We start from the raw sequence: 17,864 nt of genomic DNA, 5'->3' as shown, positions 1-17,864 counted from the left end.
TAGCAGATAAGAATTTTAACTCCAAATATAGCTATTTTTAGTCAGACTGAATTTCAGGTTGACAGTGTTTCCTTAAATTGTCTTGCAAAGATTTGTTATACGTATTCAGAAGAGACATATGTTTTGTGTTTGCATCAGTCATTTGGTCCTTCAAATTGTTTTTTTTCCACTGAAAGAGCTCCCCTTTCTGAGTGCTGTTGCAGCGCCTTTTCATCCTTTTAAAGTTAGTGTATTGTTCTGTGTTATCAGTTGGATAACTCTTGTATTAGATGTATTGTTTTGAAAAATAGTTTTTTTCACAGGATATTTAGCTGATGAAAATTTCTATTGCTATTTATAGGCATCAGTGCCTAATACAAGCTTCGGTCTTGGTAACAATTGTAGCTGATAAAGTGGACTTCAGATTTCAGCTTTCTACATTGACAATTCTTGGGAATAATGAGGTGTTTTAGACTTCTATAAAATTACTCCAAGAATTACATATTTTTCATATTCACTTGGTTCATAGTGCCCTCATGCTTGTCCAGTGAATAGTTGCAATCCACAAGTTAAATTTGAAATAGTCCCTTGGCTTTAATCTTGGGTGATGCAAAGTCCTTAAAATGCCATTTCAGCTTTTTGCTACATTACATAAGATTTCTGAATTACTTTCTAAGTGGTTTTCTAATTCTGTTTCTTCTCTGCACTGAGGTTCACAGGTCTCTTACTGTGAGTGTGCAACCTGGAAGCAGAGTCAGAACTCCCAGTTACTAATTTACTGATTTATATGGGGGGTTGTGGTGTGTGTTTGTTTCTCTGCTTCCACAACATCAGACAGACCCAACTGGAGTTCTGGGCCTCAGGAAATTTTTGAGGAAACTTCCTAAGTGCATTTCATTTTTCTGCTTTGTTGCGTTTTTGTTGGGTTTTTGTTGTTGTTATTGAAAACCATGTTCATGGCAAATGCTCATCCATGTCACCATGCCATGTTTGATTTCAAACTGGGCAAATGCAAGAGTAACACTCTCAGTTCTGCTTTCCCTTTTGAGACGTTTGAATATCCCTGCAAGCTTTGGGGAAAGAATAAGGCTGAGAAAAGCCAAAACCTAAAACTAAAAGTTTGCTTCTGCTCCTGCTCTGCAGAGTTTCTGCCTGTGGAGCTGCAGACTCAGGCCTGTGAATTTCTCTCAGCTTTAAATTAAATCTTACCTGTTTACATCTAGAGGTTTGCAGTGTTTTCATCTTACTCTAGACTTTTTTTGTATTACTTTCTATACATATGTTTGCTAGTAAGATCCACCACATCCCAAGATTCACAGCTGTGTAGCTCTCTGCATCTGTACTTGCTGCAGTTACACAGCCCAGTTAGTTTGTTCTCTGCAGTGATGAGTGCAAATGAGGAGATCAGTGTGGTTCAGTTTAGTGGATCTCCCTGCATCAGTTCTAGAAGTAGGTGCCAGAAGAGCAGCAGCATTCCCCAGGGAGAATGGCTGCAGTGACTCAGAGCTCTGCTCCTTTGGGTTCTAGTTGTGGTAATTAACATGGCCAGTAGGAAATAATTTAAAGCATGTAAATTCGAAGGCTGTTTTTACGGATCTGGAAACCCTGAAGTTAGGGTACTTGAAGAGCAGTTGCATAGAATCCCTTTTTACACATAATTTAGGTTTTAAGTTATTGCAAAAAATCTGGGGTTTTTTCCAGTGTTCTATATTAGAATTTCTAGTTTTAAAAGAAACTAAACTCTTCCCGAGATACTTGTTTTGAAATCTATTCCATCTTCATACATTTTATCTGTGAGGTAAAGCATGCAAATATATAAGTTTATTCTGTTATTAATGGATTTTTTTTTTTCCTGGGTTGTGGGTTTTATTTTTTTTTCTTTTTGTCTTACAGGAACTTGCCACTGGCTATTGCAGTGTCTATGCCAATTGTGACTGTTATCTATATTATGACCAATATAGCTTACTATACAGTGCTGGATGTCGAAGCCGTTCTTTCTAGTGATGCTGTGGCAGTGGTAAGTTGGCCATGTGGTATTTTGCTATATTATTCACTTTTCACCTTTTAGGGATGCATTTCATTTTGAGGAACAAAACAGGAAAAATCCCTAGTTTATTAGAGTACTTCACTGAATACAGGAGGACAGAACAACTCATCACGAGTAATTTAATCTTAAATAGAGAAGCAGTTAATGAAATCACATATAATAATAGTATCAGATTTATTAAAACAAGCACAGATGCATCGTGTTAATGTATTTTGCAAAGACACTAATTAGACTTGTGCACTTTCAGCTGATTGTAAATTAGACTTAGTAGGAGTATGTAGTTGTCTTCTCTGCTCCTTTATGCTGCAGTATTTAGAAAGCTGGAGCAGTATGCAGAACAGTGTTGGATGGAGCTACATTGTATTGAGCTAATAATTGGTGCAATGCAAATCTGTAAATGGATGTCACAGCTCAGCTGTGACAAAGTTTAGCTTTGTATCTCCTTTTTAATAACATAAATCTCTGTCTTTCCAATATTGTATTAATTCCAACAACTTTTAATATATTGAAATTCATTATTTTTGTATATGGATGGAAGTTTGAATCCAATTAAAATACATAAGCTTCTTAAAGTAAAAGCTGGTCAAATCATGTTTTATACTTAAAGCTAATCATTCAACAATAGTGAAGGGGTTTTTTTGCCCTCTAGCTAGTGAATTAATTGGATAGTACTGGTTACTATGTCCTTTAGAATTGAGACTTGGAAAATTTAATCTTATTTTTGGTTATTTAAATTGGAGGAAAAGAAGTAGCTTTCCTCCCTTTTAGATTCCCAACTGGCTTCTAAAATTTAAGTAGTTAGACAATGGGCAGAGAGTTTTAAATACATCAAAATGAAGGACGTATTCACTCTGTTCCCAATTACTATGATTGAAAACTAGCTTAGCAAATCAGCAAACTCTTGTTTTGGGTATTTAGGCAGATGGTTCTGCAAAAGCACTTACTTGACTTTCTTTCAAACTTGATTAGTGTAAGCTTTCAAAATAGTTTCTGGTAAATGTGAGCTGTAACTTGTTATTTCAAATGTAATTACGCAGATGTTTATTTCAAAATGTATTGAAAATAAATAAACTTTAATTCTTTGCCTCATTTTAGCTAGAATATGAAAATACAAAGTTGTCATAAAATATATTGTGAAACATTTGGTAAAACACTTCAGAATGAAGCAAAACAAGACATGGACAGAAAATATTTCATTTTGAATAAGCTAAAGGGTAATAAAATCTCCAGGACTATTTGTTTCTGTTGTAGGCTATAGTATCCCATATAAAGTACCTTCCAGTGACTGATAATGGAATTTTTAATTCTTGTCTATAATTAATTAATACAGACAAAACTAAAAGCCAATACACAGTGCACTGTCTGTCCTGACCTCTGTAAAGCAGCACACTATTGGTTTTTTTCTAACAAAGACTTGGAAAATACACTTCTTTGATAGCAATGAAATTCTCTAATCCAGCCTATCCCCTAAGAGTATTCTGTGCCTACTCTACTGTTCCTGCCCTTAGTCATCAGAGAGGTTTATACAGCCATTTGGTGAATGGGATCCGGAAAACTGATCCACCCTGGGAGACTGGGGGAGTGATTCACTGTGGGCCTGTCCAATCTGTGTTGCTGTACACAGGAAGTGGTAGCACTGCAGCAGCAATCACAGGTCAGATAAAGGAGGGATGACAGATGCCTGAACCTTACTACACTTGTGAAACCCAGGCCTAAGTTTTTATGATTTTATATACACTTCATTTAATTGTTCTTTGACATTGTTCTTGACCAAAAGTGAGTATATATTTGGGTTTTTTGGTGTGTATATACTTTTATGTATATACACGTGCTGTGTAATTTTATATGAAACCGTAATACTCAGAACTGGACAGATGAGGTCGTCTTCTCTAGTATAGAATGCATCCAGACATGGAAGAGAAAAAAGAAAGACTTAGGAATCAAGACCTTAATCAATCTAATTGCATGCAGAGATACTGGGTGACCAGGATAAGAATGAAGAAATATGTTTGCGATTTCCAAAGTTATTAGGGGATTTACGTTTTGTGCTAGTTTTAATGGAACTTAACCGAATTAATGACTTTGGAAGTTTAGAACTGTGCTTTTTCACTAGATCTCAGGATTGCCAAGTACTTGCACTTAAAAGCTTAACTAATGTTCTATCTAAAGGCATCTTTGGTGAGATGTCTCACCAGCTGGCAAGCGATGGTCTTCTGATTGCCACTACTTATATGCCTTTTAGAATGATAAGGTGAAAGTGCAGCTGAAGTTTAATACCTAATACATCACTCATTGCTGATATGAATTTAATTGCCCAGTTTTATGAAACCAACTTTAGGCTTGATCTACTAATACATTAGCAAGTAGTGTGGACCTCTGGAAGGATGTCAGTAGAGTGGAACAGTTGACACTGAGGACCTGACATGCACACTATTCATACTTCAGGGGTATTTTACTTTGGACTACCTCTAATGAGGTACTGTGGACTGAATGCTTATGTGTGGTTGGATTGCAGTAGGGGAGTGCAGTAGGTACGCTCTTGAAGTTCATCTTCCAATTTAGCCTCTTCTAAAAGGCAAGCTCCCTTTTGCTGTGACGTTAAACAGTGTGAACCAAAAAGCAGTAAGTGGCAATATTTGGGAGAGTTGCTTCAAAGATGCACTTGCAGTTCAAATTAAAGCACTCATAATGCACCCATAGTTTTCTAGGGAATAGGAAGAAAAAAAAAGAGCTAATGACTGTAATGGTCTGTATTTGAAAACCCTCCTATAATTCAGAAATGTAAAAATCTTCATGGTGAAATTACTCTGGGTGGTGGAAGAGAATTTTATCCTCAGTGGAATCTTTTAGAAGACTTAGGGCATTGTGGTCAGTGGATGAATGAAGAAAGGAGATGAGAATTAAGCCATTCAAAAAACTAATCTGATGAAAATGCGCCACTTTGATCTGCTCACATATTCTACATGTGATACATGATACAGATTGCTGTAGTTTCCTTATTGCGCTTTATGTAGTTTTAGGGTGAAAATTACAGTAATGATTTTTTAAAGAAACATGGTAATAATATTGCTGCATTTTAGAGTCTTTTGTGTAGTAAAGCAGCGGTTAAATTTAATCTTTCCTTGTTGCTATTTTGGGAAGGAATGGAGTAGCTTTCTCCTATTCATTTCAGTCAAGAGGCTTCGAGCTAGAAAGTTGGAGGAAAGCTATTTCCAGTTTCTAAATGATGAGAGTAAAAGTTGTATGTAAAAGAAATACTAGTAATAGTGTATCTTTGCACATCACTTTGCATACTGTTTTTCTTGGTGGCTGGGAGGTAAACAAGGGATGATTCAGAAAAAAATGATAAAATGTCCTTCTTTTACTTCAGTATTAGCTTCATTATGGTATAGTCTCAGTGTTGGGGCTAAGAAACTAATTTTTTTAAGCTCTTTTTTGTTGATGTAATTTAAATAATACAGCAACAGCTAGCTTAGAAGTTCTGCAGATGCTCTTCAGATGGTTGCTGATCATGTAAAAATCGCTTCCTTTTTCGAAGATTCCTGTCAGTTTCACAGTTGACTTCTGTTTTACCTCCTTACGCAAACCATCACAACGCTTACTGGTTTTTGCATGTGAAGCAGTTACTCTGTAGCACAAACACACTTAAAAGAAATAAATAAAAGCTGAAATTTTCTCTCCTCTTCCTCTGTCACTGAACAACTATATTTTTTTCATCCGAGAGCACCATTGTACTTTTTGTTTGTGAAGAGGGCGGCTGGCTCCACAAGCACTTTTTGGGCTGCTTCATCTTCTAACAGGAAAGAACATACTGGCTGCCAGTGCATAGCCTGTTAGCTGCTTCCTGTGTTTGGTCATGTCTGGGGTGTTTTGATTGAGTTCATACAACAGGTAATATTTGGCAGCTTACTTCTTGGACAAACTAAAAATGATTCCTGGTTGAAGCAAATAGTTGGTTGGCCTGCATAGCCGGCTGTCATTTTTCTTGGAGCTGTACAGCTTTCTTGGTAGATTGGGGATAAAGATGACAACTTCAGTTGCATCTTTGAATACCATCTTGCGAGTCTAGTATTGATTGATCCAATTTACCCTGGTGTACTCGTATTCTAGGGCAGACTTGCTTCACTTCGACATGCCCTCTCCCTCAATGAACCAGGAATATGGGAGGCTGTGTGTTTTAGCTGTTTTATTCTTCTTTGGTATATAGTTTAACAAATGATGAGTCTCTTTCTTCTAACTGAATTCAGCCAGAAATTCTTAAGTTACTCTTAGACCTTTTAGGTATTACTTCTCTTCCTTCATTTGGCCAGTCATTTGCTTCTTTTCTGGAGAGGAAAATCTGCTTGTCTTTGGCTGCCAGTGTCGTGTCCGCCTTCTTTGCTTGCACTGGCACCTCCCAGTAAGGTTCCTTTGGATGAAGTGCACATTCTTTACCTTATAATGAAGAACTCCTCATAGGGACAGGCAGTTGCTTTTAGAAGAGAGCTGTTTAGTACGTCATTTGCCTTCTTTCTTGGAGGTAGCTGTAATTCACTGTCAATGCAGCACTCCTGTTGCCAGTTATGTAGAAGTTCTCTGGCTTTGGAGGCCAAGCTGAAAAGCTGAGCCAGAACTTGAAACAGTGCTACATAATATTTTCAATATGAGAAATGTAGGAGACTTTGGAAAACATTGAACCCTTATTCTACAGCTAGCTATTAAAAATGCTAAGAACAGTGCAAACACCTGAGAAGATTTAGGTCAAATCTCTTCAGCACCTCCGTGAACAAAACTGTTTTATTCTTGGAGCTGGCATCTGTAATCTTAACGTGGGCCATGCAGAAGAGACATGTTACATGCAGTAGACATGCAGTATATTAATGCAGTAGAGTAGTGCTTGTTTCTCTTACCACAGGATTGTATTGAGTGACCTAAAGATGAAGAGAGAATTTCATGCTGGACGTTGCACTGCACTGGTACCTTTTTCTCCAAGAAAAAGCGTTGCCAATAATACAAGGACAGAATTAGGTCTGTTTGAGTAGAATCAATCAACAGAATGGTGGTTGAAACAAGAATTACAGGAAACCCAAACGTATAAATTGCCTTCTTTTGCACCTTCACAATTTTCTTACTCTGTTTTCAGTTGATGTGCACTCTCTTTCTTTTCTTTAATATATGTGATATTAAATCTAATTTGGTCAAACTGAACAGATGTCGTACAGTATCTTGACAAATTTAATCTACGGCAGTGGAAGAAAACTTCATCTGCTCAGTGGCTTTTTTGCATGTGTGGCTTCCTGATTGCCATAAATCAGAGTTTCTTTATTTCCTTTAGGAGGTAGCTCCTTAAAGGCCTGAGAAGCTAAAAATTGAGAAAACAGACTGTAGTTCTGACTGCCAAATCTTCCTGCAATTTGGGGATGTATTTATACTCTGCCTCAAGAGAGAAGTCAAAGCAGAATTAATTGTACTTCCAAGATACTAGTCAGATTGCTTATGTATGTTAATCTCCTTGTGGCTCTATATGACTTTCAGGGTAAGAATGTTATAGAACTGAGCCTGGAAAAGCTCGCATGTACAATAGGATCTTGAAATGAGCTACACAAAGATGCTCTGTAGTTGCCTTTTAAGCCTTGCTAATGGAAACACCTCATAATATTTGGGTATAGTTTTGTGTAAGTTTCTTATTCATGTTAGGCTACATTCTCTTTGCATTTATCCACCTGATCAATACTGTTTAGCGCTTTGCCAGCCTAGCATGTGCTCACAGCTCCATATGCTCTCGGTGTAGTCTGACATTTTTTGTGTGCCTCTAAGTGCGCTTTGTGTGCAGCTAAGTGTGATGAAACGGTACTCATCTTGTGATTTGTAACATAAATGTGGGTCTTTCTAATCATCTGCGCGCCTGAATTACTGGGTGTGAGGCAGTATCCTGTGTATTTTGTTGTGGCAGCTCTTTATGCGGGCCAATTCCCGCTGCTTTTAGTTCAACCTGTTTGTATAGAACTGTTTGGATCTTTAAAAGGACAAAAAAGTGTTCTTGCAAACCATTCACAAGTTACCAGATGATCATGAGATGAAACTAACCCAAGATAAAAATAAAATGTGGTTAAATTAGTCATTCATGTCTTGAAACAAAGCTGTAATTCAGTTTTTGACCATTCTTCTCGGAGTAACGTAACATTTTAGTCGTGATGAAATAAGGACAGTTCAGCTGAGAAGTGCATGACTGGAAGCTTCTTCCTTCATTATGATTCCCTGTTGATGGTTTGGGAAAAAAAGTCAGAACTAAGGGGAACAATTCCAGGTGCATGTCTTTCTACAGTGTGCATGTATATATGTATATCTTACATGTCCAATGGATGGGAGGGCATAAAAGGACTTTATCTGTAACTGCAAGTGCTGTTACCAGCCACTGAATTCTCTTACTGTTTCCTAGCTGTTAGAAGCAGTTATAGTTCAAGTCTGGACTACAGGACTTTTCAGACTATAGCAGAGATGACAATTTAATCTCTTAATCCTTCTTGCTCTTTAGACTTTCTCAGAAGAAACCTGAGAAGAAATCCATCCCCATAGTGGTGGCTTTCTCCTGTTATGGTGGACTAAATGCTTCTGCTATAGCTGCCTCCAGGTAGGCTCCTCTGTCATCCTCCGCATACCCTTGCGAATGCTCCATTCTTTCCCCTGTTGCCAGCTCATTTGTTTTTATACATGCACTTCACTACCCCCGGAAGTAGGGGTAGTTAAAGTGAAATTGGTCAGGTGCTCAGTTCAGAGCCCAGGTCTAGCTTATTTGTGGAGGATCCATGATTGTACAATTGCAGTTTTAGCAGAAAGAGGCCACTAACTCTTCTCCCTCCCCCCCTTTTTTTTTTCTTGGTACAGTGCACGTGGTATATGTGCTTGATAACTTGATTGCTTTTTGTACTTTTCTCTGCCCTTCTTTCTTCTGGAAAATAACCCTCTGACATATGCATACAGTTGAATGCTTATTGTGCCCACTTTTACTTACATACACTTCAGTAACACTTTCTGCAAGAAACTGTAGACGTCTTTGGTTTTGTCATTATTCACAAGAGAGTATAGCTTAGCTTTGGAGAAGACATTTCTTGGCATCTGCTAAAATGGGAGTGTGGAAGGATTTATAAATATGTACTCTGAAGTATAGAAGTGTGTTTATTGTCTGGATAGTAATACATGAACTTGGCTGACTTTTATATTATAAATAAGGGTGAAACCCTGTCAGAAAACACCTGCATAAAGGCAGGTGGGTCTATACTTGTCATGTTAAGCTAGTTAATATCACTAGAAAGTTTAGCCAAACTTCAGGTACCTTTCAACTTTGTTTTGCTGAAAGATCATTTTGCAGGCAGATCTACTTGGTAAACCAAGATGAACTTTTTAGATCATTCTCAATTAAAATACTTTTTTCCATTACCTCACTTAGGGAAAAGTAAAGCTCTTGAAGTTAATGCTCCACCCTTTGCTCTCTCAGGAATCCCAACTACAACATTAGAAAGTACATTGGAAATGACAGTGTTTGGTAAAGGCTGTCACTAGGTTATTCTCTTTTGAAGAGTCTGACTCATACAGATCTAGGGAAATTAATTATTTAGGCTTTGAGCTGGATCACCAGTAGTTATACATCATATAGCTTGCATCCAGAATACATAGAATCTATAACGTCTTGATCTGTGTATAATTTGTGTCAGTGATACCATAGCTTTGTGTTAAGTCTTTGTGGTTTTTACTGCTCATATGAGTGATTGCTGTTTTCCAGGATGTGTGAAACAACATTAGCGTATCTTAGAAAGATTGGATACATGTTATAGGATAGAAACGGCCTTTGAGTTAGTCCCACATCTGTTATTCCACACTGGCCCATTACTAAATGTTTCAAAAGGAAATGGGAAATGCTTGCAAAGAACAAATGCCAATGTGCATTTTGGGCGAGAAAGTTTCTCCAAATGACATATTAGCTAATTTGCATCCTGCAGCATAAGATTACATTCATACGTTTTCTCTCTCTTCTTTAACTTTAGCTGTTAATATTACTTATCTAAGTGCTTATCCTTTAGGCAACCTTACTAAACATCTTAATTGTCCTAACATCTTGTTGAGTGAGTTCTGTATCTTAGCTTTGTATATTAAAAAAAAAAAAATTCTCTAGCGTTTTAAGTTTGGTGTCTAGTTATTTCACTTGCTGTTTGGCTTTGGAAATCAGCAGTCCAGGTTTAAATCATCCTTTAAAATACTACAACAGTTGCCTGTTAGGATTTTCATCTTGTCCTCATTCTTACTTGTTCTGGAGAAGTTGTCTTAATTTGTTCACTGGATCATTATGATTTACATTCTGCTTTGGGAGACCAGGTTTCTCAAAGCTGCATTTAGATCCAATAAGGATCTGAGAGAAGCAAAGTGGGTTCTAGTAATTATTTATTCTTGAGCAGCAGAAATCTTTTATATACAATAATTTAAATTATTATTTGCTTATGCAGTTTCAATTGACTGAAAATGGGTAAAGCCGTGGTATACAGAACACATTTCTTATGGCATGGTCTTTTGCTAAATTGATGTTCTGATTTCAGCATGAAATAGAATTCATACATGGATTAGTTCTTTTATACTTCTCTCGTGTTAATTTTTATAATTTCTGTGGGAATCTGTGTGTGTGCCTTTTTCCGCCCCTGTGTTGAAGCTCCATTTTGAGGGAAGCTATGCTAATACATATAAACTGAAGGAGCTCAGGAGGACAGGTGCTTTAACAAGAATCAGGGTGACTAACACAGTTGGTGCATTGACTTTGAACCTTTTGGCAAGGTTCCCATTGAAGTGATTGTAAGCTATTGCATTGTCCCTTAGCAGCAGGAAATCCTATCTGCCTTTGCTGAGGCTCAACTAAATTACACAAAAGGATGGAATAAATTTTGCTTTTTAGTGTAGATGATAGTATACAGCTAAGCAGAGTTGGATTCTGAACCTTAGCCTGGATAATGTGCTGAACGAAGCACTTTGTCAACTCAGACAAAGAACAGGAAACTTTTAACTGGCCAAGCTTTGTTTTATGTCAGTAAATTTTTTCTGCATTTTATGGTTTAAAGATTGATGTTATATGCAGAGGTTTGCCTCATGAAAATCCATCACCCATTTCACAAAAAAAAAAATCTGTATTAAGTCATTTAGGCTTTTTTGACGTACAAAAACATTCAGAAAACGGATCATAATGCACTGCTCTTGGTGATCTTGTTCCTGGACTAATTAAATAAAAATTTGACCACTGTTAAATCCAGATAACTTTATAAGCTACAAAAAGGCCAGTTCTGAATGTTAGTGCACTTTGACTGAACTCGTTAGCTCATAAATGTTATGATGAAGACCAGTAGTTTAAAGGGGAGGGCAAGGGGGAGGTGTTTCAAAATGCTAAAATATTAAAAACTGAAGAAAACTTTTGTAAAGGAAAAGACAGACCCACACAAAGCTGTACTAGTATATATGCTTTTTATGTCTGAGGATGTCAAAATTGATAAAAGCAAGAGAGAGCTAAGAAAGTGATTTAGAGAAAGGTTCCTAAAAAGGTTTAGATTACTGCTACCTGCCGAGGTGTAAAATGTTCTAATACCCACAAAATCTTTGTGGTTTGTTTGAATACCACTTATACATAAGTATGTACCTTTCTGTTTTTATAAATAATGATCTCGTGCTGTCTAATGTACACATGATCCTTTTGCTACCATGACTGTTAGTTGGCTTCTGTAAAAGAAATCATGGAAGTAATTTAGCTAGCAGTAGGTAGAATTGGGATAGGAAGGCTTCCATCCACGTCCTCTGAACACAGCATGAGCGACTTTCTGCTTAACTCCAAACATGCTAATGTTCAGACATGTACAGTGCTCAGACTGAGATGGGATTTAGAATAGCTGTCAGTGTTCATGTAATAAATTTCTTGGTTTTTCAAACATTTTGTCTGATATTCTAAGTCTCTCTGCCTTTTTTCATCCAGGAGGCTGAACAGAATTGACCAGGACAGTATCTTGCAAATTAATACCCATTTTCATTATAGGTCCCAGATCACTGGCAATTGACTACTCTTACCACTTGCTGTGAAACTTTGATGCTCCTGGCTTCTTGGTTTCAGAGCTCTATCATGGAAGGTCACCACAGTTTGCCTGTAGTATTGTCTAGCAACATTAACAAATGACTGCTAGTAAGATACTTGCTCTGTCATTTGCCATGTTGTGAGAGTAGAGCCCAGAGGCCCTGCTGGTGGAGCTAAAGGAAAAACAAGATGTTGCTTAGGAAATTTAAAAAGAAGGAAAATAAAATAGATTCCCAATGTCTATAAACAGTAGGCGTGATGGTGGCTATGTTTATCATCTGCAATATGGCACTTCCGTTGTTAGATACATAATATTTTTGTCCTTTATTCTCTGTAGTCACTATGTTACGCTTGAGTTCTGTAGTTCAGTTAGATAAAATATATTAGGATTGGTGAGAAAATTCTAAAAACATTTTGTTTTCCTTTGTGAGCATTATTTTTGTGAGCAGAAGATGTGAGTTCAGGTGCTTGGCTGAAGAAGTTTGTGCTTATTTAGAATCCATGAATAAATAAAAAAGCTGTGTGCTTCTTTGTGCTGCGTTATGGATTGTCCTTACTATATTACTATTTTTCCGTACCAACTTATTACAAAAGCTTTGATGTCATTGTTGTACGTATACTTTGTTGCAGATATTTTCATGTTTCCTTTTTCTTTTCCCTTTCATCAGACGTTTGCTGACCAGGTATTTGGTATCTTCAGCTGGACAATTCCCATTGCTGTAGCCTTTTCTTGTTTTGGTGGACTTAATGCTTCAATTCTAGCATCATCAAGGTAGTGCATATCACTTTCTGTTTGACAAATGTTCCTAAGTATTTTTACATGTTACTGTTATGCTCATCTATTTTGAGAGTGGCAAAAATACTTTTGTAATCAAACCTATAGTGAATAGCCACAATAAAATTACAGACCTAAATAAACCTCTGTGTGTGTGTACATACACCCTTAACACTGCCTTACTTCCCTAAAGCATTCCTAGCTGTATGCAGGGTACAATTAAAGATCAAATGAATGTTGTCTGTGTGGTGAGTCCTCAGGCCTTCTGGTTATTTGGATTGAATGTTCTTCCATTTTACTTGATACAATAATTCTAGCAAGTTCTTTTCAGATATATTTACTGAAAACTTACTGACTTTTAAAAATCAGTATCTTTAAGGGTTTTTTCAAGTAAAAAGTTTTAAAAGTTGTTATTGCTATTAAGCTGCAGTCAGAAAGCTTAGGATACGGTATAGAAGCTTTCCTCTGAGCACTGATTGTGGATTTGTCTAGTGAAAGTTTTAAATAGATTTATTCAGGCATTTTAAGATCCTTCCTGTCCATTGAATGTATGCACAATGCCTCTGTACTGAGAACAAATATGAACATGATCTGGTGAAGTAGTCAATATAGAACAATTTGCAGTTGATAATAAAATAATGTGTGTTTGTTTTTTGAGCATGTGGTTGAGTGACCTCTTTTTAGAGACCTGGCAATCTCTTCTGGTTGGCATTAAAACTATTCTGCTATAAGCTGGAACGTTTTCAGCGTTAGCTTTTAGAATTTTTAGAACAATAGAAATTTATTTCAGTTACTGTAGATGTTTTCTGGTTTACCTGTAGGATTGTTTTTTAAAAATGGATGTTAACAGCATATTTCTAAAAGCTTATATATCTTTTAATGGTTGTTGTGCAGTACATCTTTATAAGAAGCGTTGAATCCATGTTCCAGTTTAAAGGATAGAAATTCAGTGGTGTAAATACTTATTTTGGCTGGTATTGTTCTTTGATTTTCTGTAATACATTCTCTCTCACCTGTGGCCTCAACATCTGTTTCCTGACTATTTTTTTTTTTTTGCCCAGGCTATTTTTTGTAGGATCTCGAGAAGGTCACCTTCCTGATCTGTTGTCTATGATCCACATAGGGAGGTTCACACCTGTGCCAGCACTGCTCTTCAATGTAAGTTATTATTGCTTCTCTTTTCAGCTCTTCAGAACTGACTATATGAATTATTTAGAGGAAAGCTTTAAAAAAATCACAAGAGAGCGCTTCAGATTTGCTGTCATTACAGTGATTTCTGAGAGTGATTTTTGAGGCGTAAAATCATGCCAAACACCAAGGAGTATAAGGTGTTACTTTAAGGCAAAAAGCAGCATAAACAGTATGTTTCAAACTTCTGTTGTTCATCTCTCTCATTCTTTTCTGACAGTGTGCTATGACCCTTATTTACCTGGCTGTGGAAGATGTCTTCAAGCTTATTAATTACTTCAGTTTCAGTTACTGGTTTTTTGTTGGTCTGTCTATTGCTGGGCAATTATATCTGCGTTGGAAGGAACCAGATCGACCCAGGCCTCTTAAGGTAAGACTTATTACAGAATTGTTTAAAATTCCACATAATGTAAAAGTACCATCTAAAATCTCGACCATATGTGTTATGTCTAAAGGTTACAAATTGATTAGGACATAAAACATGGCTTCCGTTTCATATTGTACCATGAAAGCTAGCTTGTCTGCTCTATAAGAATAAGTGATTGTTGTAATAGTGTGTTCTTTTATTGTACATTAGTTCAATCAGTATCCCTTCTCTCTGTCAACTGGAGAATGTCTCAATAGGCTAATGTAGTTAGCCTTTTTTCTTGGATTAGAAATCTCTAATTAGGAATGCTTAATTAATTCTGTTGATGTGGACCACATTTAGCGCTGATGGTATTTCAGTTCAATATCTGATCCTCTTATCATCTTCTCATACTTTGATACTCTACATGAAAAAGTCATTCTTGTTTCCTGAGTTTTATTGGATTCGTCGAAAAAACACTTCATGCTGCTGTACAGTTTCTTTCAACACAGCAGAATTACCATACTTGATTACTTTTGCAATTTTTAGCAGCAGTTCTGTTCAAGAGTAATTCTGCAATTTGCTTATGGTCCCAAATAGCCAGATGTATAAGAGGAAGAGCAGATAATTTCACAAAGTGGGCTTGAGAGGGAGAAGTCTCCAAACATCACCAAAATGTTTGTAACTGTAGACAACGAGTGTTTCAATAACATTCTGTTCTGTTTTTCTGTCTGCAGCTAAGTTTGGCTTTCCCAATAATATTCTGTATATGTACAGTATTTCTGGTGGTAGTGCCACTCTATAGTGACACTATAAATTCATTGATTGGAATTGCCATTGCTTTATCTGGAATTCCAGTCTTTTTCTTGGGAGTCTATTTACCTGCATCAAGGAGACCTCAGTTTATCAACAAGATTTTGGGTAAGTTTCTTTGTAGACGGAGATGTTGTTAGGACAGCGGAAAATTAAATAAGTGAATCTCGGTATGTTGATGAAAAGGGTTATGGTCAGCTAACCCCAGCCAGCAGCTAAGTACCCACAGAGCTGCTCTCTCCCCAGCACCCCCAGCAGGATGAGGGAGAGAATAGGAAGAACAAAGGTGAGAAGATTCGTTGGTCGAGATAAAGACAGTTTAGTAAGTGAAGGAAAGAGGGGGAAAAAAACCCGCTGCTGCAAAGGCAATCACTTACCACCTCCCACAAGCAGACTGATGTGCAACCAGTCTCCAAGAAACGGCCACCTTGGAAGGCACCCTTACACATGCACGCACTTCTTCTGCTACCCGTTTTTATTGCTGAGCATGACATTATGTGGCATGAAATATCCCTTTGCCTAGTTTGGGTCAGCTGTTCTGGCCATCTCCCCTCGGAACTTCCTGCCCATCCCTATCCTGCTGGTTGCAAGGAGAGCAGAGTGGGAGGAAAAAAAACCCAGCCTTGATACTACGCAAACACTGTTCAGCAATAGCCAAAACATCGGTGTGTTACCAATCCTGTTTGAGCCACAAATCCAAAACACAGCACCATATGGGCCGCTACGAAGAATGTTAACTGCATCCCAGCCAGACCCAGTAAAGGGCTATATCAATTTTATACATATGTTTTTACACCCAGATTTTATTTACTGTATATTTAAAAGACCATCCACTTTCTACAGATTTTGTCCTCAGTTTTTATACATTTCTCTTTAATCAAGCACATGAAAAATCTTTTTCTTAAGCAAGGTTGATGACCGTAAAAGGGCTGGACATTCTTGGTAATGCAAGCTAACTGTCTTGCTTTACTGAATCAGTTGTTTGAAGATGGATAGATTTTGTCAGTCACAGATGGAATTTTGCCTTCTATTGAATTGCTGCAGTTAAATTATACATTTTTCTCCAGCAGTGCACTATTGTCATGTATGTGAGAAAACCATTATAAGGGATGTGGAAAGGAAGGTTTATAGCATAATCTTAGAATGCACCAGGATGTGGTGCTGCAGCTGCTAGTGAATATGTAAATACTCAGTAATCTTGTCACTTTGCTGTGTGCTATTTATTTTTTTTATTCTACTATTTTTACACTCTTAATTGCAGAGAAAAAAGATTTTACTTCAGTTACTTGGCAGGATGCCTAAAAGAAAAACACCCTAGGATATCAACAAAACAGTTTTAAACATTATCTGTTTTAAAAAAATGAGTGAAAGACACTTTTTGTATTAACTTTTATCATTTGTTTCCCTTAAGAGAAGTGAGGCAGCATTCTTGACAACTAACTTTCATTAGTCAGATGCATGTTGTGTAATTAGAGTTGAGATTAGGTGGCTATTCTGATTTATCTCCAATTTCCTATGCAGGTGCAGTCACACGAAACATGCAGCTGCTCTGTTACTGTGTTTTAACAGAGATGGACACAAATGAAGAAAAGAAGTTATAAATCAAATCCAACTAAATTTCAAAGCCATTACAAGAAACAGGAGGGAGGATAAAGCAATTATGACAAAAGGGAAGAGATGGAACTGGAAAAAACAAGAAAACGGTTTCCAGTGGTCTTTCAGAAACACTGAGAACGTATTTACTTGCAGTTGGATTCCCATGTAGATTGTGCCCTCGCATCACCCTCCTAAACTGTGGCATATTTTCAGGGCATGTTGTCATTGGATAATGATTACCTACTCATTTCAGGCACGCAAGCTATGCGTCAATACTGTTCCTTCTTCAGAATTGGTATTAAAATGGTAAGAGCTAATGGATCAAATTAGATTTCTGCAGAACCAGGCGGTGAAGTAATGCATTTTTAAGTTAGACTGAAAACCATTTTGACTCAAAAGACCAAAAGTCATTTCCAGCTTAATTCTGATGGATGTTTGCATGAAATGATTTGCTGTGCTATCTCAGTTCTTATCCCAGAAGACAACTGGTCACAACGAACTACCTAATTTGTCATTATTAGCAGAAAAATGAATAAAGGTGTGCTACATTATTTAAAGACTGAACCAACCTTTCTCCCTTAAAGATATTTTATTCCATATGCTGTGTGGAAATGTGGTATCTGACTGTGGCAAGGATTTAATCAACAAAGCACCCTGGCACTAAAGATTTGATTAACATTTGATGATTCTTTACTGTTAGCTTGTTAGTACATGGTCAACTTACTTCTGATAGGCTTTATGAAACTTCCAAAATTAAAATGTTCAGTTTGAAGCTTGTAAGCATTTGTTTCTGAACTATTTCAGGGAACACATTAGCAGTGTTACCTCAGCAGTCAGAAAATTCCCTTTCCAAATTTCAGTGCTGTTCACTAGAAAATGACCATCCAAGAACTCAGAGAACAAACCACTTTCTTTTTTTCTTCTATAGCAAAAGTTCTGTGGCAGCAACTATACCTTGAAAGCTAAGTAGCAGGGAGAGAAAAGAGGAATTAGTAGTATTTGTAATTCTAAAGCTGTAAGCCTAACATCAGGACACTTTGATACT

The 17,864-nt window shown here is 37.0% G+C and overlaps 1 protein-coding gene across 3 annotated transcripts in view; it reads left to right on the top strand.

The window, feature by feature from the left end:
* The window catches only part of SLC7A6 (solute carrier family 7 member 6), a 30,843-nt gene extending 13,473 nt beyond the window's left edge, over nt 1-17,370 (top strand). For all 3 annotated transcript variants that reach the window (XM_052796285.1, XM_052796286.1, XM_052796284.1), the window contains exons 5-10: nt 1,873-1,996; nt 12,770-12,873; nt 13,938-14,034; nt 14,285-14,434; nt 15,148-15,331; nt 16,745-17,370. In XM_052796285.1, coding sequence (XP_052652245.1) covers nt 1,873-1,996; nt 12,770-12,873; nt 13,938-14,034; nt 14,285-14,434; nt 15,148-15,331; nt 16,745-16,824 — 739 coding nt within the window. In that variant the 3' untranslated portion in view covers nt 16,825-17,370. The remainder of the gene's footprint in view (nt 1-1,872; nt 1,997-12,769; nt 12,874-13,937; nt 14,035-14,284; nt 14,435-15,147; nt 15,332-16,744) is intronic.
* The last annotated feature ends 494 nt before the right edge of the window (nt 17,371-17,864 follow it).

The sequence above is a fragment of the Harpia harpyja genome, chromosome 9 (genome assembly GCF_026419915.1).
Source record: "Harpia harpyja isolate bHarHar1 chromosome 9, bHarHar1 primary haplotype, whole genome shotgun sequence".
Classification (NCBI taxonomy): Eukaryota; Metazoa; Chordata; class Aves; order Accipitriformes; family Accipitridae; genus Harpia; species Harpia harpyja.
Note: the sequence above shows the minus strand (reverse complement) of the source record. Positions and strands in the feature narration are given on the sequence as shown.